The sequence below is a fragment of the Brachypodium distachyon genome, chromosome 1 (assembly GCF_000005505.3).
Source record: "Brachypodium distachyon strain Bd21 chromosome 1, Brachypodium_distachyon_v3.0, whole genome shotgun sequence".
Classification (NCBI taxonomy): domain Eukaryota; kingdom Viridiplantae; phylum Streptophyta; class Magnoliopsida; order Poales; family Poaceae; genus Brachypodium; species Brachypodium distachyon.
In genome coordinates, this window is record NC_016131.3 from 34,041,741 (window position 1) to 34,066,392 (window position 24,652).

The window sequence follows — 24,652 nt, forward strand, 5'->3', positions numbered from 1 at the left end:
TCGTTTCAGATAGACTTAGTTGGGTGGTCCCCCTTGATTAGTTGTGGAACTTGGAAACGTCGTGTCGCTCAATCCAGCCAGCGCACATTTGAGTGTGAGCACGCTTGGTATTCGTGGGTTGGTCGAACGTGTACGGGTAAATTGGTGCACCCTACAGGGATAAATCTTTCGGAAAACCATCTCCGCGGTTATGGACGACTTGGTTGGTCATTACTTGATCATAGAGATCTTAACCAACTTAATCTCAAAAACTTGAGTAGTAATTAGCCTTAATCATGGATGTGCTTAAAACTGCTTAAGTGTGATTGTCCTTTGGATTGCTTCCTCACAGGGTGTTGAGGGGGTGATATGAGGATTGTGTTGTTTGGTGTTTAGTAAATAGGTTAATCACCTTACACCTTGTAGACGCTTCTTATCCTCTCATTAGACGTTGTTATTAGAGTGTCTCTCCAGATATTGTTGCTGCTGCATAATCCCACCATATTTATCCCTCCTTCGAGACTTATTGCATAATTAGTTTAGTTCTCCCGTAAGTCTTGCGAGTATTTTGTACTCAGTTGCTTTGCAACGTTGTTTTCTTCAGAAGTTCCAGTAGAGCAGATTAGCCGCTAGCTTCTTCATGGAGCACGACGTTGGATTCGATGTTTAGCCAGGAGATCCAGATCAGGGTTCTGAGACTCGTGGCGGGTTTCCTTCCAGCTTCCAGCCTCTTCAGGCCATGCTGTATTCTTGTCCGTACTCGGGCATAATTCGACTTCTGCTGATGTAATGATGTAATGTTGGGACATGTGTCATCTCTTTGTAATATTTGTTATTCCGCTCCTTGTATGAGATTTGTAATTACTCTCTTCTGTAGAGTTTTGGTAATGATATTCTTGTTGCAAAACCCTGCGATGAGCACCTTAATGCATGTATGTATTGAAGTGTTTATTGTAGGTTGAGAACTTGAGGCTTGAATTATGCAAAGGTTAGCAATTTGGTGTTGAATTGTATAATTCCGGTCCCGGGGTCTTACAACTATCCCTGCAAAAAGAAGGCCTCCCGCATCCGCGCCGTCCGCGGCACCCTTGCGGCAGCGTCTCTCCCAGTCGCGCTGACGAGCTCCCCGTGGCACAGCGCCGGCGACGTCCCTTGCTCCCTGCAACGTGACATGCCCATCCATTCCCACGCGGCGGTGCGAACAAGCTCCCTGCGGCACAACGGCGGCGACTTTCCTCAGTTTCCTGCAACGCGACATGCCTATCGATCCCTCCCCACGCGGCGGCGCGGACAAGCTTCCCGGTCCACGCGGCACAGCGTCGGCGACTTCTCTACATCGCGACATCCCCATCCCACCCCTTCCCACTGCGGCGGCGCTCCCTCCTGCGGCCCTCCTTCCGGTATCCCTCCCGTTACGCCCCAGTCCGCTTCCTTCCGTCTCGCGTCCCGACCACGATGAGACGGCCGTTGCTAGCTAGCCTGCCAAAAAATACCAATGCGTCTCAAAACCAAACGTTACTAGAAGAGGAGTCAACGGTGGCGACCGTGTCCATGGGAAGAGCAGAAGTCTGCGGCAGCGACCACTACGGAAGGCGGCGGCGCCGGGGGCCACAGCAGGAGGCGGCAGCAGGTCTGTGGGAAAAAAGGTGGCGGTGGCGGAGTCTGCTGGAGGAGGAGGAGGCGGCCACTTGAGGAGGAACCAGCGGCCAGCGGGAGCCATGGAGTTTCAAGTAAGCCACGGGTATGGGAAAATTGGGTAACGGGGAGAATATGAATATGGGAGGGAGAACGTCAGAACGGTGTGCTGTACTGAACCAATTGAAAAGTTAAAATCTATACCAATATATTAAATTGGAGTTGGTGGTGATGGTACGGGCGTCGCGGTACGTCACGTCACCGAAATTACGTCCAATATGCCACCTAATACCCCAGGTCCTGAAGCCGTCCGTCTTCGTCCATCCTCAGCGCAAACCCCCTCCTCTCGATCTCCCGCACGACACGAGTGCAAGTTCCCGTCCTCCTCAGTCCCCACACGAAACGGATCTCCCACACGAGAAAAGTTATTCCGTAGCAACGCACGGACACTCTGCTAGTCATCCCTAATATTCGACTCTCTGATATCTCTACAAGCTCTTAGTTCTGCTTCATAGCACATTGATTCCCAGCAATTGTTCCCCTCCTGTCAATCCCACACAGGAAAGAAAAAACGTCACTTACCTTTCAAAATTACTTCTTCAGTCTCCTCCGATCGAACCCTTCTCTTCCCCCTATCACCTCTGATTCCCCGCATCTTACTTCTCGTACGTATATGCATATCTCTCGCCGCTACCTCTCATCCGCCTATGTACCTCTTTCGACCAACCGCCTTCCCAATTTGTTTTCCTCCATCGATCAAAAGAAGCCCCACCTCTCTCCCATGAGAGATCAACTCTTAACCGGTTGCCACCAGCCTATGGATGGCCTGCCACCACCGGCCCCATGGTTTACTCCTCTGTTTCTTAAGGCCCTGACAAGTTCCTCCGGTGGCGACCGTTGGGGAGTGGTCGCTGGGTGTGGGAGCTGAGGGGGCAAAGTTGCGAAGCTTGCAAATAAGCATACCGAAAGTCGAACATAGTATTTCTTCCGTCGCATATTAAGTGACGAAATATTACACGTATCTAAACAACTTTTGGGTATAGATACATCCATATTTGAGAAAATTTGAGTCAATTGAAATGGGACGGAGGGAGTATAATTTCACATTTGAAATTAAAGTGTAATTGACTTTAGATACCGGCTAACACGTCATTCCCACATAGCCATATACACTAAGCTAGCACTAACTTGGTCTAAGGTTTGATTCGAAAGATCACTGCTCCTACAACATGGCCAACTTCTTCACATTGATTGGGTAGGCTTCTTCCGGCGACTCGGAGCCGTACCCCTTGCGCGCAATCCTGGCGTTGATCACGTCTGTCGGGTGGAGCCCGTCGAAGAACACGTACTTGGTCCGGTCCCTGCAGACGGGCCCTCCCCTGTGGCAGAGCACGCCCGACGTCGTCTGACAGCAAGCCCGGTACGTCTCCCTCATGTCTGAAAAATATAATAAACGGTCATCAATTTGAGCAGGTGTAATTAATTAATCGATCGGTTAAGTCCGGTTAATTAACTTACTGTGTTTTGTAGGGTGGTCTATCACGTCCATAATGATCTTGTAAGAGTTGACGAGGGCGAATCTGGCGCCGGGCATGCGCAGCCTGGCGGCGTCAACGAGCGACCGGAGCTCCGAGTTGAAGAGGAGCGCGGCGGCGTTCACCGGCTCGACGCAGGCGACGCCGGTGACGTTGAGGGACGCCTTCACCACAGGGGTGCACCCCATGGGCTGGATGGAGAAGACCACGAACTTCCTGGCACCCAGAGCATACAGCCTCTGACAACACCATAAATACATGCCGCAATTAAACGTCTTGTGCAAGCAAAGACTGCAGACTTAATACTAGCTCCGTTGCATGTTCAATTCCCCTCTCTTAAATTTCACTTGTACTAGGAACTGTGCTTTCTTTAACATTGTTGCAGTGAGAAACAAAATGTACTGTAGCAAAACACAGGTGTGCATGTGCGTTGATTAAGATGGCACTTATATTACCTGGAGATGATTCAAAAAAAAATACCTGGAGATGGAGTGAGAGCTTTGTGACGAGAGCTCTTGTGAACTCAGACAACTGGGGCCTGGCATCCGCGCTCTTGGCGGGGCTGAAGTAGTTGAGCAGGTAGTCATTGCCACCCGTCCCGATCACGAACAGGCTCTTGGGCAGGTAGCAGCCGTCGAAGAAATCTCGGCCCTTGATCCTGCGACTCTTCTTGACTGTCGTCGCTCCGCGCAGCAGGGCCCGCAGGTCAGGGAGGGTCGCCACCTCGAAGTTGGTGATCTGCTGGTTCAGGCTTAACACCTCTCCCTAAACGCACAAATTAGAGACACTCGTTAGTCATCCAAATTGATATTACTACAGTATAACTTAAGTGAAAGAAGACTACAGTTGTAACTAGCAAATGGACGTCTCACGGTGTCCTTGCCGGTGCGGTCGAGGATGCCGGAGCCGCCGGAGGCGAAGTTGACACCGTGCAGCGCGGCGCGGCCGCTGGTGGCCGGGTCCGCGAAGGGCGGGATGTGAGGGAGATGTAAAAGGTCCCCTAGGGCGTCGATTGTGTTTCGGCCGTTGGAGAAGCGTCCCGAGGGGCCGAGCGGGAAGTCGACGCCGTAGGGCAGGTAGTCGGCGCGCACCCCGGAGCTGTTGAGGAAGTTGTTGTTGCCGTTGTCCACCAGCGAGCTCCCGAACACGAACATAGCCTTCGCCATCGACGCTCCCTTCGTGCCCGCGGTTCTGCCGCCGCCATGGCAGCGGCAGCTCCTCGAACCAGCAGCGGCAGCTTCTTCACACCGTGTTAATAACACTGTGGAGATGCAGAGGCATGCTACGAATGCCACGACGAGCTTGGCCATGGCGGGCGGAAGGAGAGATGACAGTCAATCGAGCTAGCTAGCTAGCTTACTGATGGAACAAGCAGTAGCTCTGCTTGCTGCTTTGCTTTACTTGCTTAATCTGCCTGACACGGCATGGCTACTTATAGGCATTTCAGTCAGGCAAGCGTTTTCAGTCACACTAACATCTGTCGGACTGATGCATGGACCCATGGTGCATGAGTAAATGCTGGTAGGTTTGTGCATCGGGAGACACAGAGATCCGCGTGCAGTTACTGCCTAGTACGGTAAAAAGATTTATGCTGCCGCGACGTGCATATATGCATGCGGAGTGGAGTACGACTTGGAGAGATCCGGGGCACATCGCACCGGAGATGTCTGCATGCAGCTCAATTATCTAATGGGGTTATCATATCATGGTAGACCGATGTGACATGTCGAGCAGGGTGGCTTGGCGCGTGACAGGTGAGTTGGTGGCATTCAATGAATGCTTGACCAACAAGCGTTGTCTCTGTTTTCTCTTTGGTCCCCTGCGAGTCCAATGTTATCGTATTATCCAAATATTACACGTATTTTGAATTTTTTAAACATAAATACACTATTTGACAAATTTTAGGCAAATAATAACATGTACCAAGAAAAAAAGGTTGCACTCGCACAATGGCGATATTTGTAAATTTGCATATAGTTTCCATCAATTTTGTTGACGATCGGAGATACACTGACTTAGGGATGGTGTCTATAGATCCTTGAATAATTGGATATTGGATAAAAAGGGCCTTTCAATTAGTTTGGCCCCGAGCGTCGTATCTGTTAGGACCTGCCCTGCCTATAGAATTTTAAAATAAAGGATTTAAAATTTGTTTCCTTTGAAAAAAACTGGTATTATCGTTTCTTTGGTTCCAAACACCCTTAGAGTAAAATGTCCATATAAAATCAAACTATAAATTCCTTTACCATTTCTTTGTTCAAAACAGATTCTAAACATGTACTCCCTCCGATCCATATTAATTGTCTCAAATTTGACAAAATACATTTTATTTCTCGAGCAAATTTGCATGATACTTCACTTAGGCAACATAGCGTACTGTTAATTTGTACGTGTTTTTTCTCCAATGTGACATACACCTAGGGATGCCGGTGAGTTGTTCACTTTTTCCGGATTATTTATAGGGCCACTGCATTGCTCAGTCTTTGGTTCTTCCTCCTCCCAGTGGACAAGCCGGAACTTTGGCCTTCTGGATGCACCAGGCTGGAACTGGTCGCACGAGATACTCCAACCAGGCTGACTGGCAGCCTGCTGCTAGACTTCAGGATGAATATATGTCTTCAAGATTCTTACTTTGTTTGGCTTATTTTTGTTTTGACCCATGATTTGTGTACTGGTGACATAACGTTGCAATAAAAGATTGTGTTCATCGCTCCTATGCAGAGGCCAAAAACGTTGCGGCGCGGTACCAGGAGGTTGTGGTCGTGCAGGTAGAGGCCTTCTGGCGCTGCAAATACTTGCTGCCATCTAGTCGGACCGAAACGCTGCAAAGAACGAGTGCTAATCGGTATGGGTATGAGTCATGCAAGTCGTGGCTAAACCCAAACGCTCCCGGTGGGCATCCCTATATACACCACTGCCACATGTAATTGGCACAATGTTTTACTTAACTTTATCGCACTTGACCTTTTGATCAACCATCTACATCTTCGATAAAGTAGCAATTTACCTTGGAGAACGCAAGGCATGGGTAATCAGCCACAATCACCTACTAAGTTAACACTGCCATCAATTCCAATGATATCTCAACTGATATTCCGGTCGTGTAATTTCAGCTACATGGATCGACTCAATGTATATGTTTCAACTTGTAGGCATCAGACAAGATAATTTCAAAATCTAAACGTCCAGGTGCCACGACGGTGTAAGGTCAGGGCATCCGCAAAGGATGGCTCTTAATCGACTCTCATTTGAAATTTAGTGACTTGGATGAAAGAGAAATATGAAAGATAAGAGAACTGAATCTTCGTGAAGAGTCAGACTATTAAGTCAAGAATCATCTAAGAGTCAGCTATAGTCAACCTATTTACCATTGCTCGCATTTAGGGCATCCACAATTATAGTCAGTAGCGACTCTCCACGTCATCTAATCAATGGAAACACGTGCAATGGCTTGTGTCTGTAAACTAATTCTAAATTATTTGTTAGAATTAAGTGCAATTTTGTGCAATGGTTAAAAAGTCGACTTTTGGCTAACTCTTAGGTGACTCTTAGTCGATTTTTGTCTTAAGAGTCTGACTCTTCATGAGGAGTCGTTCTCTCCTATTTCTCTTTCTTCTACGTTAGCAAATTTCAAATAAGAGTCAGCTTCTACGGATGTCCCTCATGTTAACAAATTATATTTGGAATTAGATCTAAAGACAAACTATTATGTGTGTTATTTTGTTATATATTGACTCTATCTAGATAAGTAACCTATTTATTTTTACATCGTGAAGAGTACTCTATTAGGCTTTGTTTAGGTGTAGGTATTTTGTGTGGTATTGGAAATGGTCTCCAATACCAAAGCTGTTGTTTGATGTGCATGGTATTTGTTTTTTGATCGAAAACTGTAGGAGAAATCCCTACAGTAACTTTATTGAAAAAAAACAAAAGAAATACAAGAACTGTACAGCAGGGAACAACACCCAAGAGAAACTAAACCTTACCTATTCATATACAACAAGGACTCAAGCCAAGCAGCAAGCCGAGGGGCCAGCCCCGGCTTAAACCTATGACCTAGCAAAGAAAGATCATGCACAAACGCCGCACGCCATGAACGGAAAGAAGGTATAATTCCTTCGAAAATGAGGCCGTTCCGTTGCTTCCAAATATGCCAACATGCGAAAGCAGTCACCTCCTACAGAAAAGGCTGCCCGAAAGACCTCATCGCTCTCTGCACCACAACATCAACCGAAGGCCCCGAATGCCAATCAATCTGAAGGAAGGACCAGATCCTCCGGTTGAAATTGCAAGTAAAAAACAGATGTTGCCAATCTTCAAGCACCACCGCACTGCAAAGCACACACCGATCATCATCATCCTTTAACCAATGCCTGTGCCGGAGCATGTCGCGAGTGTTTAGTCGGTCCACCAAGAGAAGCCAAGCAAAAACTTTGACCCTGGGAGTGCATCTAGAACGCCAAAGCCAAGTGAAAATCTTGGGAGCAACCACATGCTTAAAACCCAGGGCATAGAACTTAATAGAAGAATACCGTGCTCCCCAAGCAAAACCCCAGCAATCCGACTCCACAGAAAGCTGAATAGAGAGACGCAAAGACTCCAAAAGACCAAGCTGTTGAAAAGCTTCCTGGGAAAGAGGTAACCTGAACAGCGAGAGAATGTCTGGGGCAAGGCAAACATCAGCCACCGAGAGGTAACCGTCCACCGCAAAGGAGAAAAGATGCGGCCATTCCACTTTAAGAGCAATCCCATGCCACTTATCATGCCAGAAAAGAGCCGATTGACCAGAACCAACCAACACCGAGGAGATGTCTAGAAACTGATCCACTAACTTCATAATATCCTTCCACCAAAAAGAGCCACATAGCTGCGTTGCATGCAGAACGATCCCATGATAGTACGAAGACCAAATAAGCTGCACCCAAGGAGTGGAGGTTTTGTTATAGAATTTATGTAATTGCTTGACAAGAAGACCCTCATTTTGTCGTTGAAGATTAACCACTCCGAGCCCTCCTTTAGCCTTGGGCTGAAAAACCCTCTCTCAAGCGACCAGCGATTGCCGAGAGGACTCCTTATCATTGTCCCGCCACAAACACTGACGTCGAATACGATCCATCTGCTTGATCACACCAAGAGGAAGAACCAAAGAGCACATATAGTAGGCAGGCAAAGAGGATAACACCGAATTCACCAACTGTAACCGTCCACCATAAGACAAGAAACCGGAGCTACCCGAGAGCCGTCTTTCCATACGGTCAATAAGGGGAGCAAAATCCTGTAACCGGGGATGGGTAGTACCCATAGGAAGACCCAAATAAGTGAACGGCATCGATCCAACCGAGCAACCAAGATATCCCGTGAGGACCGGAACCTGCTCATCAGGCACATTAATAGGAATAAGCATGGACTTGAGAAAATTCACCCTGAGACCCGTTGAAAGGGCAAAGTCATCCAAGGCCGATTTGAGAGTCAAAAGTTGCACACGGTCAGCAGGAAGAACCACTAATGTGTCATCGGCATACTGAATTTCCGGGAAGAACGGATCCCCACAAGGAAAAGGGAGGGACAACGCACCTCGGCGAAGGAGATCATTAATAACAGACTAAAGGAGATCAGCTGCAAGGACGAAGAGAAGAGGAGAGAGGGGGTCGCCCTGCCTCACACCTCTTCTGCAAGGAGCCTTCCCAGGAATTCCATTCAACAAAATCGAAGAGGTGCCGGAACGAAGAATCTCAGCCACCCGGTGAATCCAAAGCTCCGGGAAACCTTTATGTTTCAAAATCAAGAGAATCGCCCCATGCTCAATAGTATCAAAAGCTTTGGCAAAATCCAATTTCAGGAGAACAATCAGACGACGAGAAGCTTTACATTGATGTAAATACTCAAAGGCTCAAGCCAGGCAGTCCTGAATAGTGCGGGAGCGCAAGAAACCATACTGATTTTTATGGATACAGTCCAAGATACCATCTTGCAATCTATCAGCCATCATCTTGGTAAGGAACTTGAGACCAGTATTAGTGAGAGAGATAGGCCTATAATCATTCACTGTCTCGGGAGACTGCTTCTTCGGAACCAACGTAATGTAAGAACCATTGATACTTTGCAAAGAAAGACTGCCACCAGCAAAATCATCCGCCAACTGATAGAAATCAAGCCAATCAAAGACCAATATATTTTTACAAACGCACCATTGAAACCATCAAGCCTCGGAGCGTGATCAGACGGCATTCGACAAATGACATGATCAGCCTCCTCTCTAGTAAAAGGACTGGCCAAGTTTTGAAGGTTAGGCACCCGGGGAAGCAAGCGTTCAAGATCAAACTTCATCTCAATGCCCATTGTGGTCCCCATACGTTGTTTGAAATCAAGCAGGAACGCCGTAGCCATCTCCCCATGATCAAATATGACACGACCATCAGCAAGAGTGATCCTGGAAATGGTGTTGCGGCGAAATCTTTCAGTGGCCTTGGCATGGAAATAACGAGTATTCTCATCCTCCATCTGACGCCAATACAAAGACTGTGCCCGAAGGAGACCCGCATGGTGCAGTTTAACAATATTGCGAAAGTTCAGTTCAGGAACACCGAGATGGCGACACTCCTCAAGCTGATCAAAAAAGAGAATCACCAAGTTACATTTGTGGATCAGACCCTTAAGGCGAGAGAGACTGAGGTGCCAGCTTTTCAGATGCTGCCGTGCCACTTTAAATTTGGCAGACAGGACATGCGCCGAAGATCTAGCAACCAAACCAGTCCAAGCCTCCGCCACACATTGCAAGAAACCAGGTTGGTCAACCCAAAAATTTTCAAAACGGAATAACCGAGCTTTAGGAATGAACGTATCCACTTGAACAACACAAGGAACATGGTCAGAGGCAGTACGCGCCAAAGAGTGGACCATCGTGTTGGGGAACTGCGTAATCCAGTCACTGGACGTGAAAAACCAATCAAGCTGCTCTAAGAGGGGCAGATCCTGCATATTAGACCAAGTGAAAGACCGGCCTTTAAGGGGTAACTCAAGCAGCCCCAAGTGAGCAATGATTTCATTGAAAATGAACATGTCATGGAGATCCCCACCAGGCCTATTACAATTCACCATCGAACGAACAAAATTAAAATCTCCCATCAAACCAATTCTAACCAGACTCAATCGGCAGGCGAAAAAGCCATTCCACAAAAAGATCTCTCAACTCACCCTGACACGGCCCATAAACCACCACAAGGGACCAGGATAACTGGGAATGCACAGACTCAAAACGAATAGACAAGCCGAAACGCTGACTGTCAAGGAGCTGCCCCGTAAGCATAGAGGAGCACCAGATCACAATAATACCACCCGAGGCACCCACAGAAGGCACAAAGACAAAATTATCAAACCTCTTTAGGCATAAAGACCGAAGGAAACGATGATCAAAAGTTTCACATTTAGTTTCCTGAAGACAAATCACAGAACACTGACTTTCCTCAACTTTTTCATGAACAGCCCGACGCCTATCATCTGCATGGTATTTGTTCTTCGAACTAAAAGGTAACATCCAATTATAAATCATGTTTCGATGTATAACATGTGGAATTGGCAACTTTGTCAAATCAGCAACCGAATACATCAAGTCGTTTAGCCCAAAAGAAGATAATTTATTTGGAGAATCCTGCAATTGAGACACATCAAGTTGGATGTGAAACACATCAGGCCATAACAACAACGAAATCAACCGCCGAAAAGATGATTTTATCTGCAGGAGGGTACAAACTTCAAAGGGGAAGAGGAAGGCCAGGAAGAGGCCGGCCTAGGGACGAGTTGCGGAGGCGGCTAGCCTTGGCCTCCCAGTCGGCCCCCGCCGTTGTCCCGCCTCCCGCCGCCGAACTGCTCTCGTAGTTGATTTAGGATTAGAGGAGGCTGCCAAGGGGAGGGACGACCAAGGAGGAGAGAAGGCCTCAAAGGGCGAGGACTAACCTACCTAAGCTGCTACCATCGAGGAGATCGTGTTCGCCTCAATTTTTACCCGATCTCCTCCCGAGCTCGCTCACTTCTGTTCGGAATAACGAACCGGTACGAGGAAAAGCCCAATTCCAGGGAAAACCGGTAGCAGGCTCAGAATTCACTTCGGTTCCCAAGACGTAATGCCAAGGACATCCAAGCAGTTGAATTCGGGCCTCCGAATACCATATGGGCAATTCCAAACCCGAATTCTTACATCCGAACGCAGTGTTAGGGCATCCGCAAAGTCTAACTCTTAACTGACTCTTATTTGAAATTTGCTGATGTGGAATAAAGAGCAATAGGAGAGAGAATAGAACCGACTCTTCGAGAAGAGTCAGACTCTTAAGGAAAGTATCGACGAAAAGTCAACTAAGAGTTAGCTAAGAGTCGACCTTTTAAGGGCATATGTAATGGTAATCTAAAGTCAGCAGCAAAATAACACCTGCAATGGCTTGTGTCTTTAAACTGACTTCTAGATGATTTGTTAGCATTAAATGCGATGTTGCACAATGATTAAAGGGTCGATTCTTAGCTAACTCTTGGTCGAATTTTTTCTTAAGAGTCTGACTTTTCACGAAGAGTCAGCTCACTTTTCTCTCCAATGTTTCTTTCCTTAACACAAGCAAATTTTAAATAAGAGTCGGCTCAGAATCAGCCTTTGTCGATGTCCTAACCATTGCACAACATCGCATGTAATGCTAACAAATTATCTTGAGTCAGTTTAAAGACACAAGCCATTGCACATCTTATTTTACCGTTGACTCTAGATGATGTGAAGAGTTACTGCTGACTCTACTATTGCGGATGCCCTTAGTGTATTATGGATGACCTGATCTTATTGACCGAGTCCCTTTTTTTAGCGAAAATTGTACGAAGATCGTCAAAAAAAAAACCCCGAGTAAAATGCATCAGAGATCCTAATTCTTTCGCAAATGTGCCAACTTAGTCCTAAATTTTTCGACATGCACGTTTAGGTCCCAATAGTATTTTCAGTGGTTCATCGCATGGCCCTCTGATGTATGTGGCCTTCTGACCATATGACGTGGCCATTTGACTAATGCCACCTATGATTGGGCCCACACGTAAGATAAGTACATGGATTATAAATTACATAAAACTTACAGTGGCGGCGCTGTGCATGACAGGTGGCCCTGCAACGCCAGATGAGCAGCTCCGGTGGACAAAGTCAGATGACATTAGTCCGATCCTAATCCTAAGTGGCATTAATCAAATGGCCACCTCATACCGTGAGAGGAACATATACACCAGAGGGACCAATGACGAATACAATTGAGACATAAATATGCATTTTGAAAGATTTGATCGTAACTTCACACCTATGAAAAATAATTAGAACTTCTGATACATTTTATTTTACTTAAAAAATCTTCAAAACCGCGGTTTTTCCCCTGTGTTGTGGTCCTGAATCCCAAATATCTTTATCACCTTCCTGTCGGGTCCCACATCTCTGTCAGATCCTACGTGTCCACCCCAGCCTCTCCCCGTGATGAGCCCTGTCCTGTACAACGTTGACATTCCACTTTCCCTTCATCCACCGCGTTTAAATGACAGGTGGACCCAACGGGTAGGGACCAAAACTAGTCAGTGACTCAATTGCCCAGGAAACCACTCTCTAGTCCGTACGCGAGAAAATTATTTGCGGACCCGCCTCCGACTCGCACGCTCGTTGTCGAGTGTCGACTCGCCTTCTGGTTTCCTTCCCTCTCTTCCGAGCACCCGTCGCAGTTCCGCATCGCCTCCCCCCACCGCTCCTGATCAAAACCCTAGTCCTAGGAGGACCTAGGGCCTCGCCTGCGGCGCGTGCGCGTTCCCCGGGGAGCTTGCACGCGATCTCCTCGTGGAGGGGAGGAGGCGGGAGGCGATGGGTGGGGCGGTCTCCGTCAGTGCCGAGGCGGCGGGGGAGTACCCGGTGGTGCTGAACGTGTACGACCTCACGCCGCTGAACAACTACGTCCACTGGTGCGGGCTCGGCATCTTCCACTCCGCCGTCGAAGGTGAGCCACGCCAGCTCAACCGGGTCCCATGGAATCAATGAAATTTAGGTACAGTACATGGGATTGATTGGGTTCATGGGTTGGGGAATAGATGGGGGAAACGGGACTCATCGTGCCGTTTTCTCGATTTGATAGTTTTGATACAGCGATCTTGGAATTCGTGCTTCGATTTTATAGGAAAAGGGTGAGTTCTTTTGGGGTGTTGCTGGCTGTTGGGGGTATCTACTAGATCTTGGTTACCTTTTCGGTATTTTGTTACGCAGAATTAACAATGTCAAATGAAACGGATTTGAGAATATTGTTATTTGTCTCGTACGTGGTGGAAGAACCAGATCCAGAACATTGCCTTCAGTTGAGTCTTCATATAGGGGCTATCTAGTGTTCCATTTCAAATATCCTGATCTGTGTACTTAATTGTACAACTGCCAAGCTAGGAACTGGGATTAATTGTTCAAGAGTGAAACGAGACATGCTAACATACATGGGAATCAGTGATTTGCGGTTTGAAAATTATGTCAGGCATCCATGATTCAGTTGGAAAAGATTATCGTTCTAGCTTGTGTTTTTATGCAAGCTCTGTAGGGTTTTCAGTATATAGCGGTTCATGATTGGTTGGATTTGCTATTACTAAGTTATTTCTAAGTCGACCAATTGCACCTCTGTTAAAATGGATCACATCATTAAACCTAGTTGCACAAAAAATTATGTGAACTTTAGGTCTTGAAATGTCCAACTGGATAATTGCATGTTTCTACACATAAAAGTTGCACATGGTTTCTAAAGTGTGCAGCTACCAAATTATTGTTAGATGAAAAATCAGTTATCAGGATCGTCAACTGAGAAATGAGTTTATCAATTGACTTAGAAATAGTTTGTCCCATAATTCATTTTCACCCCTAGAAATTTTCTTTCACGATTTTTGATAAATAAATGGATACTGTAGAAGGAGCACTAAGCTGCATATGTCGCATCTTCGTGTCTTCAAACTTTCTGGCCATCTTTCTTGTCTTCAAATGCATGGATACTGTAGAAGGAGCATTAAGAATTATTTAGCCTATGACTGAGTGGGCATTTGTTTCAGTTTTCTCTGTTTCGTATTAATTCGTTTTTTCAGATATGACAACCGAAATAGGTCTGTGAATTCAGCAAACCAAATGTTCTGTTAACCAAACATTTGGTTAGGTCTTTGGTTAAAACTAAATAAACTGGTGCAATAAATTAAATCTTTCAATTTAGCAAGGGATCAGCCGAAGAAATGCAAGTCAATCAACATATCAACAGAACAAGACAAATAATGAGAGACATCAGACATGCAGGCAATATTCAAGCGAAGAAAAATCAACCAAACAAGCACTAATCCAGCAAGAATAAACGAAATAAACACCTAATCTAGGCATCCAGTAGGTCACGGTGGTGGTGCTCATCTCCCTGGCAAGATGCCAGATCCTGTCGCAGGTTAACGTGGCTACGGCCATCACAGGACATGGCCGGGTGCCTGTTGTAGACTTGCAGGTTGAGGAGGCTGTGGCCCTTGCAGGTTATCGCGGTGGCATCAGGGGTGTAGGAGGGCTTTTGGTTACACCCCCTTGCAGGTCTTGGCGGCAGAGCTCGTTGCCCTAGCACGGGAGGAGGTTAGGGTTGGCAGCTTGGTCGTGCTTGGCTGCTTCTGTGTGGCTGTGCTGCTGTATGGGTTAATGTGATGCCCTGAGAGGATGGAGCGAGAGAGCCGAGAGACGGCTAGGGCTGAGGCTCAAAGGGTGAGCAATTTGTGCATGGTAGTTGACTAAGTTGGGTGAGCTTGCTGCCCAGGTGGAACGAGTAAACTAGATCGCACATGGGCCTTGAGATTTGGCAGTTGGATCACTGAATTTCTGTGCAGAATGATCAAAGTGGAAATATGTTATGCCGGTGAAACTGGTTTACAGTACTTATACACTGAATGAACCGAAAGGAAATCGGTTTTTGCACATATGCAACTCAAATAAACACTGAAGACTGAATTAGCCTCTAATTTCTGGGTTTGCTGTTTGGTTTTAGTTTGGTTTTTGGTATCTCGGTTGTTTTGCCCATCTCTACCCAGAGGCACATTTTCTCTCAGAAAGCGCTTTAGTATTTTGTTTTGACATTTTTAAACTGTTGCATTTCTCTTCTTAGTGTTGAATATTAAAGGGATGATATTTTTTTTGACTTCGGTGTCACATATATATTTGTAATTATCCTGGGAATTTCTTAGTTGTTTCGAACAAATTCTGTTTTATTCAGTCATTACTTTTAAAAGGTTAGAGCATAGTTATCCATATTTTTTACTGTTTTTAATTTTTTATCATCCTTGTTATTGGTTACTACTCAAATTTACAGAGTGCCTACTTTGAATGCTTGAATATTTGTTATTGCCATCTCTAGGCAGTTTTTCCACAAAATTTAAGTAAATGTGTAACTTCCAGACTTTGATCCCATCATTTTCTCGTGTATCAATGCCAGATTTGCTTGTAAATTTAATTGGCTGCAGTCCTGTTGATCTATTAAGAACGGAAAATGCACAACATTACGACTTTTATGTCCCAGATATGGATGTGTTTTTTGCATTCTTTTGATTATGACAACGATTTTAGAAATTAGAAGTTGCATATGACATTTGTTGCTACAATTTTAGTGCATGATCACGAGAGAAGCAGGTGAGATTAGCAAGAAACGGACCCACATGACATGGTTATTCTTGTATAAGATCATACCAAAATGGAGTGATAATATTATTTCTGAAGTTATTTCCTTGTCATCATGCATAATTATTTCCATCCTACTCTACAGATTGCTTATGTTTAGCTTTATTCTGTGTGAAACAGTCCATGGGTTGGAGTACAGCTTTGGAGCTCATGATCATCCAACAAGTGGTGTTTTTGAGGTGGAGCCGAAGAGCTGCCCGGGCTTCTTGTATCGATCTACGATTTTCATAGGCCGTACAACTCTACATCCCTTGGAATTTCGAGAGTTCATTCAGAGAATGGCATCGGAATATCATGGGGATACTTACCACCTTATATCCAAGAACTGTAACCACTTTACAGATGATCTTAGCACCAGATTGACAGGAAAGCCTATTCCTGGTTGGGTTAACCGGCTTGCTAAGCTAGGTAATACTCCATTGATGTATTGCAACTTTCTAATGTTTTTTTTTTCTGTTAAGCAGTATATTTGCATTATGCCTCGATCACCATTTAATGGCTAGACGACTGATTTTTTACACTAACAGAGTCTGGAGATAATTTAAACAAACTAACATAAACCACTCAGTATAACTAAACTACTTATCTCTAATGTAATGCAACTAAACAGTATGCTTGCAAACAGATCTATTTCTGCTGATATAGTACCAAACAAGTACTGTTCGTGTACCATGTCCCAACATTGCCGGCATCAAATGGCATATGGTGTTACATCAGTGGCCTAATTGATCACACCAATATCTTCCCAGATGAGTAATAGTCCCTCCGTCCCAAAATAAGTCATGTGAATTTGTATAAGAATCTATACAAACCCGCGTCACTTATTTTGGGACGGAGGGAGTATTAAAAAAGAGCTTACAAATGAAACACAAAGCTAAAAGCTTCCCAGGGTTTCTATGTTTTATGTCAGAACATTACCTTTTATTTCAAAGAGGCGTCACATTTTAAATAAAATTGCATTCCCTCCATTCAACAAAAGATGTCTCAAGTTTGTCAAAATTTGGATGTATCTAGACATGACTTAGTGTATAGATGCATTCAAATTTAGTCAAAGTTGAGACATCCTTTGTTGGACGGAGGAAGTACATCATTCTTAGTAGATCCTGAAAGACAATTCCAAATTACTTTCAGGTGCCTTCTGCAACTGTCTTCTACCAGAAAGTATGCGGTTGGAGTCGACTGAGACAAAGAACCTTGCAGACTGTCATTTTTCAGGTATAGTTCCTTTTACATCAGTGGTGATCACGCTATGCCATCAGGATATCACGTGTTTATGTTTTATCAATGCCTTTGACTTTTTAGATGGATCCACCACAACCAGCAACGAGCAGTTGGAATATGATGATCTTGAAGACAAACACCTGCTTTCACAATCTTCTCTTGGTCATGATGCAATTGTAAAGGAAGTCCACAGGTGAAGTTTACTGAAGCCATACAGAATAGTTCAGTGTGCAGTGTATTATTCATTTTGTACATTGTAATTCTGTGTTAAAAAAAATGTAATGTGCCCTTCCTATTGTATTTGAATATTTATATACTGCCACTGGCTTGTTCGGTGTCATGAATGTGTTTGTTCATTCCACTCGTATAATATTGTAACCGTGCTACCCTCCCTAGGTAGTCTGAGATTCAGAGCCCATGCATGATCTTAATTCATTACTACTCCTGTAAATGTAATTCAAAACGTGGGCCTTGCTTCAATTGATTCCTTTTCTTTTGAAATAATCGATTTAAGTTGTTTTGGCATCGTTCTTTCCAGATTGTAAGAGGTACTCCAGGTGAGACCCTTTTGATGAATTCCACCTATAAATGTGGCAAATGACAAGTAACTGAGGCAGTTTTCCCACCATGGCCACCTGTGTTTGGCTTACATAGATTCTGTGATCTTGTTGAGATTGTTCTCTGGTAGAGGTATCTTTCTGATATCCTTTGAACTCGGAATTGTATGGTTTAGTTGATAAGAGTGTTGAAAGCATTTAACTCAACTCTGAAAGCGTTAGTGCTAAATTGCAGGGTTATGAAGATCCTCTAGAATGTTATTTTTCTTGGGGTATTTGTGGCGTTATAGCAGTAGCCTTTCCATCTTCTGCAGTCTAAGTTGCAGAGTTAGGTTAGATTGTGTTGACTGTTGAAAGCCTGCAACATCAACTAAAGTATTGATCCAGTTAGTTGAGCTTGAGCATCCTGAGGACCAGCCTCTGCCTCGTCAGTTTACCAAGCGATTTCATTTTAATGTCTTGCTTGGACCAGACGAGAGGTTTAAGTTGTTGAGAGCTGCTATATATGGTGGCCAAATTGCATGCCTGTGCTCACCGGATGGTCCCAGGAGGGTGCGTCTGCCCACCTACAAGTAGAACTCTCTCCACTCCAGCTCCATCCACTGTCAAACCCTGAGGACAGTAATCTGTTTTATCAATGACTAACCAGTTATTTCTTAAGTAACAATTGTTCATTCTATTTTGCTTTATGCAAATCATCTGTTAAAGTGTTTAAAGAAATATTCTCATGAATATGCAAGCAGTTTTTGCATGTCAATTGCTAGTTATCCCAGGTAAGTGTTGCCTGGCTGAGAATCAGTGCTTACTGGCCAAGTTTACCGGTCGCTAAAGTGACAGATCAAAGGCGCAATTCTTTATCAACACAATTCCATGGACACACACGCTCACACCTATATAATCTTTCACATTCACCCAATGACATTACATAACACATCCAGACTAATTCAAAAAGTCTCCAACCGTCTCAAAAAGAGTCTCCAACCAGTTATTTGAAAACCCCCAATTAATTATCAATCAATCCCATTACTTTGGGACTTATGTAGGAAACATTCTGGTGATTATCTAACCTATTTAGAGTGTTTAGCTCCTTTATAGCTATGATGTGTCATTTTCTTTGTTCGCCTTTTGCTTTGTTCTTTCCTAGGGATCCCTGCAACAAGTCAAAGATGAACCTTTTGTCTTGGTCCTGGCCGCATCTACACCCGTGCTAAGCTGCATTTATGGTTACTGTGTAAACTAATGTATGTCCCACATTACTGTCAATATATAGGGGTACGCATAAAATAGAGTCTTTTTTACTGGAAACTGGAAGGGAAAACCCCTCCAACAAATTTATTGAAAAAGGAACAACAACGCATAAAGATAGAGTTAGAGTGATAGAGCCGATTGTTGAATGTATATACACTAAGAGGGTGCGATCTGACTCTTCGAGATGGCTGGGCTCGAATTCTCAGTAATAATGGCGAGGAAGACATCACTGATGTCACGTCTTTATATTTACTAGTAAGATGGAGTATCATGTACTCCCTCCGTCTCAAAATAACTGACGTGGATTTGTATAAGTTCTTATACAAATTCACGTCACTTAATTCGGGACGGAGGGTGTATGTGTTTTGAGAAATAAGTCAAAAATCGAATTAAGCCAAGTTTCTCCTTGAGAAACGTGTAAATATTAGGATATTTTTAATAGGGTCCGACTATTATCTACTCCAAAAGTTTCTAGCTAGTATATAATTAATATTCGAAAAAAAATCTTTCGTACATAATGTTTTGCAAACGTTAGAGTGCTTGATCTATCATTCATTCTTGCGAGCTGGGGAAGCCTCATTTTTCCTTCACGATCCCAACCCCCTCGTGCCTTTCCCCATTCAATCGTCACCGGATCCCTCGAATCCTTTGACCTCCATTTGTCATCCCCGCCTCCATGGTGCTCTCCTCAAGCCACAACCTCTGCGGGAGTGCAAGATATGATCTAAAGTGTGAAAAGTCTCGCCCGGATGTAATGAGTAGATCGTCCTTGCCTGGCTATTTGTTGTGCCGTAGGTGAGTTTTGGCTAGGGAAACAAACTGAAGGTTGGTTGGTTCATTAAGACAAAGTTTGTGTGCTGTTTGAGATTAATTGTTCACATTTTAAGTTGAAGAGATTTGTGGATGAAAAGTAAATGGGTATACATAGTTGGCAATAACATTTTGATAAGCTAGCTGGTGGTAGTAATGGAGTGAATGCCGAACAAAGGTGTCAAACTACATGTTGAGAAACATCTTGTAAAAGGAGATGGAGCGCGCCCATGAATTGGTTTTTCTATAGCGTACATATGAAGCGGTTTTGAGAAAGAGGAAAATGTGAGGATGTTTGATTACTTGTGTAGTAAGTACCACTACATTAGAAGGTGTACAATATAAATGTCCTTCTAGAGTAATATTGGGTGACCTACAAGTTTTATTGAGAATGGTTGTATATGGAATTTATGGTGCCCCTGATCAAATCTGCCGATTTGAGGAGGGATTTCTTTTGTAAGAAGGTATTCTAGCTGATATGTACCACTAACAATTCCATGTTTCAACTTCTGGCAATTAAATTATATACATTAATATAATGTTCTGCATGTTGGGAAATGTAAGGTACACACGGTTTCCAATAATAGACGCAATTGGATCTTGATCATTTGTGTACATTCCAAATCATGTATAGAAGAGTTGATATGACCCTTTCAGAAGAGTCGCGGCTCTATTTCTCCTCCACTTAGTTATACTTGATCCTATAAGGAAGGACGAAGAGCGACTGGCTTCGGGTCCTTGTACATATTTTAAATAAAATTTATGGTAAACATATCCTTGCGAAGAAAAACATACTAATATTAGTATATGTTGATATCGTCAATTAATATATATTTTCGTGCAATTAATTTCGGGCAAAAACTCTTTAATACATAGATTTTGTTGAAAAGAAATGAGAGGGCCGGTGTGATATGCTAGCTGTTCATTCTTGCGAACGTGGGAGATATATCTGCTTTATTTGGTCGCGTATAGAGAACACAATACTGAGAGCGCACCCACATTTATTCCATAGTTAATACTTCCCTCATATGTATTCCATCCTCCTCACGCCTCGATCTACCCATTCAATAATCGTCTATCCGTCCTTCCTAATCGTTTGCTTTGCCTCAAGCCGCTACCTCTTTGTAAGGGCAAAATATCTAATCGGAGAAAGGTCTCGCTGATCATCGCTGTTTACATCCTTGGAGGTGAGTAGATCCTCCCGTGCCTGGCGGCTTAGTGCTCCAAGTGGGAACTTTTGGTTGGGGAAACAAGTGTAAGTAGGTTGATTCATTAAGCAAAAGTTCATATGTTATTTGAGTTGAATTTTTCTAGTTTTGAGTCATATGGTTGGAGATTTTTAGATCAAAAGTTCAATCATGTAGTTGAAATTAGTATTTTGCATTATCTAAGAGGTGAAGGTGGGGATGAACACAACGCGACAAACATGTGAGGCTACACAACGAAAAATATGTGGATGTAGCACGTGAAGGCGGTGCATGAAGTCATTGTGGGAAACGAAATAAAAGGTTAACGATGTTTGCTTAATTACTTGTTTGGTTAGTCTGGTTATCATTTTAGAATAATATCGAATAGCCTATATATTTTTTAGTAACAACAACATTTGAGTTCATGAATTACATAATTTTATATATAGTTCCCCTAAAATTATAAAATATAATATATATAAATTAAATATCAAAATTTTAGACTTCTTTGTATACTATGACAGGATTGATATGTTTCATTCATTTGTCAAATGATAATGAAAATTTCTATTCATTCTTTTGGGTTAATTAGTTTAAAATTTGTTTCACCACCCCAAGGAGCAAAAACCAAGAGTAGTTGTGGATGGTTTCTTCTCATAAGATGGTTTTCTAGCTAATCCTTGACATGCAACACTAATAATTCAGCATTTCAGCTTTTGCTTATATACAAAAAAAATATTTTCCATTTTTGATACGCTGTCGGGAGATGTAAGAGTATGTTTCTTATATTTAGGTTGCTTTGACCAAGAGTGTGTAGATTATGTGGTACAAAGTTGATATGATTGAAAAGTGCTAACACCGATACCATTGAAAAGTCTTTCAAATATGTTGGTCAAATATAAACTTTTGAAAGAGTTAACACAATATATTTCCTAAGGGAGGGGGTACGTATTACAATTTTCGGCACAATAAAGACTCAGTTTAGATTGTAAAAATAGATGGCATGAAGAATATGTGACAGAACAGAGGAATGCATTTGCTTTTAGGCATTGGAATTTATAGCGATCTGCCTGGAGGGTGGGGGGAGTGCATGCCTACATATAAGCACTTTTTTTAAACTGAAATGCCTAACACTTTCGAGAGAATATAACATGTTCTCATGTTATTATTGATTGATCTTTTTTTGCCTGCATTGTTTTAGTAGAAACTAGTAACTAGAATTCAATATTTAATTAACACTTTGCAGCATGTCCAATAGAAAAACTTGTTCAATTCTTTGGGAGTCATCTTAGGATGACTAAAAAAACTGAGAGAGCAACTGATCATGAAACACTGATCTTGTGAGCCACTACTATGACTCAAAATTTGATCCTACCGCCACAATCCCCCCCCCCCCCCCCCCCCCTTCCCTCTCCCTTCTGCAACCATGCAACCAACAGTGGCACCAGCTAGATTATCATGCCGAGAGTGGCGCAACTTTGGCTCGATTTACAAATGATGGCAAAAGATTCTGAAGCGAACCACGAGCATAAGGATTACAGTATGGCTTATCTTCTCTATCAAGCCCCTAGCCCGTCGATCCGCTTACTTTCCAAAATATATGAGGGGTGGTGGCAGGACTGCAAGGAAAATATCTAGGAAGAATTGGATTGGTCCGGCATTTTTATATAGGAGAGGTGCTAGGTGTGGACTTTGCAGGCTAGAGCTTGGGCCTCGTGATCAAAACTAATGGGCCGTAAATTTGGACCATGAGTGGTGCATGTGTATTTCACAAGTGATAGGCCATGAACAGAGCCCTGCAATTATAATAGCCCGCTAGTGTAGACGATCTCACCACTAATGGGCCTAACTTCCGCCAGGACCTTTTTACTGAAACTGGACCATCCGTTAGGATCACCAGCGACGGGTAATCATCTTCCCGTCATTGGTGAACTGTGGTGCTGATAGGTGTGGTGCAACCCATTAGTGGTTATAGCAATCAGGAAAGGTTGTTTTTCTAGTAGTGTAATTGCCAGCTTTCCATTAATTTTGGGCTCTCAACGAGCTTCTCCTCCAACCAACTGTATGGGTGCCCTTAAGAGACATCAGGGAGTGTGGGCAGGGGTCCCTCTTCTGCAATGGGATGGATGGTATTGCTATGGCGTACAACCTTCTTTGCAGTAGGCGAGTGCTTGATTCTTCATTGGCTCGACGGTTTCTCAATTGAGATCTTGAATTTCCTAATAACCTTCGATTAAGGATTGTTTTGGTTGGTGAGGTCTAGTGTAAATTCAAGCGATGTGTCTTGCTTATTTAGGTTAGCTTGATCTTATTTTATTTCCTTCCAAGCATTATTGGGAGATGCTAGTCCACGTTCCCAATATGGGGTCTGTTCTTACGGCCCTCCATATCCCATGTACCGCCTTTCGGTTTTATCTAACCAATTGCCATAGTTTCATAAATGAGCTTTCAGTTGTCTAAAGACCCTAGATATAGATGAGACTGTCTTTCAAAATATTTTTTGAAGAAGAGTGAATAAGTACCAAAATTAATTGTGGATGAGCTTTCAACAAAAGTTGACAAAATTTCTGTTTTTGTATAAACTTTCAAATTTTTGGGATGGGTTTCCGAATTTATATGGACAAACTTACGTACTTGCTAGGATGGTACTTCCAATTTTTTGGACAAACTTCCAGAAAATCAGATCGACTTCCATTTTTGTAACCTCTAAATTTTCAAGGGCAAACTTCCTTGTCTCTGACAAACTTATAAATTTATGGGATGGACTAAGCTGGGTTGCGTCGGGATGGGCTGCTTTACGCCACAAACTTCCAGAATATCTAATTGGGCTGCCGGGCTTCCTATTTTTACCAAAAAAAAAGATTGCATCTGGCTGCTGCTAGGCTGGTTTGCATCAACAACACGTGACCGCGCACCACGCATTCAACAGTGCGGTGTGGTCCTCCACACAACTGTGGTATCGCTGATTATCTTGGCACCGTTTATTTCCTTTGGATGTTTAGTGATTTATTGTTTTTAAACTCGGCATAATGCTTTGTCACTAAAAATAATAATAAGCAGACAACTATTTCAACATATATATTCTAAATATAGCAATTGTGGTGCATAAAATAGCAATTCACATTTTGGTATCACTTAAGTTATATCAACTCCATTTTCTTTTACAAAATTTATGGGATGGACTAAGGTGGGTTGCATCGGGCTGGGCTGCTTTACGTCACAAACTTTAATTTGGAATATCTAATTGGGCCGTTGGACTTCCTATTTTTACCACAAAAAAAAAACTGCATCGTTTATTCGACCGTGCGGTGTGGTCCCCTCCGCATGTACAAGTGTGATATTGTTGATTATCTCGGCACCGTTTATTTCCTTTTGATGTTTAGTGATTTATTGTTTTTAAACTCGGCGTAATGCTTTGTGTCTGGAAGAATAATAAGCAGACACATATTTCAACATATTCTAAATTTAGCAAATGTAGTGCATAAAATAGCAATTCACATTTTAGTACCACTTGAGTATCTATTGAATTTATTGTTTTTATTTAATAGCACGTAGTATTACTATTACCTGAGCAGTAGAGTTGTGCTTGCCGAGCACCGGAGGTCTCTGTCTCCCTCTAGAGATAGATAGGTGTGGAGTTAGCGAGCGACTGCTTGATTTAGCGTGTGTCCAAAGGTGTTTCTTGGTTACCTGGAGAACCTTTTTCTTTCGCCCTCTCTCTATCCCTTCAGTTAAAGCGATCACCACATGGAATTCCGGTCT

The 24,652-nt window shown here is 43.5% G+C and overlaps 2 protein-coding genes across 2 annotated transcripts; one reads left to right on the forward strand and one right to left on the reverse strand.

Annotated features, from left to right (window-relative positions):
- Window positions 1-2,616: 2,616 nt before the first annotated feature.
- LOC100835483 (GDSL esterase/lipase At1g29670) lies at window positions 2,617-4,567 on the reverse strand. The gene is made up of 4 exons (XM_003560613.4): window positions 4,022-4,567; window positions 3,630-3,914; window positions 3,133-3,388; window positions 2,617-3,051 (listed from the first exon to the last, which is right to left on the reverse strand). Exons 1-4 carry the CDS (start codon window positions 4,457-4,459, stop codon window positions 2,837-2,839), a joined length of 1,194 nt encoding a protein of 397 aa, XP_003560661.1. The 5' UTR covers window positions 4,460-4,567; the 3' UTR covers window positions 2,617-2,836.
- Window positions 4,568-12,813: 8,246 nt separating this feature from the next.
- On the forward strand, window positions 12,814-17,592 carry LOC100843033 (deSI-like protein At4g17486). Its single transcript, XM_003563706.4, has 4 exons — window positions 12,814-13,144; window positions 15,988-16,275; window positions 16,999-17,082; window positions 17,170-17,592. The coding sequence occupies exons 1-4, from the start codon at window positions 13,012-13,014 to the stop codon at window positions 17,283-17,285; spliced, it is 621 nt and encodes a 206-aa protein (XP_003563754.1). The 5' UTR covers window positions 12,814-13,011; the 3' UTR covers window positions 17,286-17,592.
- The last annotated feature ends 7,060 nt before the right edge of the window (window positions 17,593-24,652 follow it).

Excerpts from the sequence above, each read along its gene's own strand:
- LOC100835483 (XM_003560613.4), bottom strand. The coding sequence starts at position 4,459 with ATGGCCAAGCTCGTCGTGGCATTCGTAGCATGCCTCTGCATCTCCACA. Across the intron at positions 3,915-4,021 it reads ACCGCACCGGCAAGGACACC|GGAGAGGTGTTAAGCCTGAA; the intron begins GTGAGACGTCCA and ends TTGTGCGTTTAG. Across the intron at positions 3,052-3,132 it reads AGACCACCCTACAAAACACA|ACATGAGGGAGACGTACCGG; the intron begins GTAAGTTAATTA and ends TATATTTTTCAG.
- LOC100843033 (XM_003563706.4), top strand. The coding sequence starts at position 13,012 with ATGGGTGGGGCGGTCTCCGTCAGTGCCGAGGCGGCGGGGGAGTACCCG. Across the intron at positions 13,145-15,987 it reads CTTCCACTCCGCCGTCGAAG|TCCATGGGTTGGAGTACAGC; the intron begins GTGAGCCACGCC and ends TGTGTGAAACAG. Across the intron at positions 17,083-17,169 it reads TGCAGACTGTCATTTTTCAG|ATGGATCCACCACAACCAGC; the intron begins GTATAGTTCCTT and ends TTGACTTTTTAG.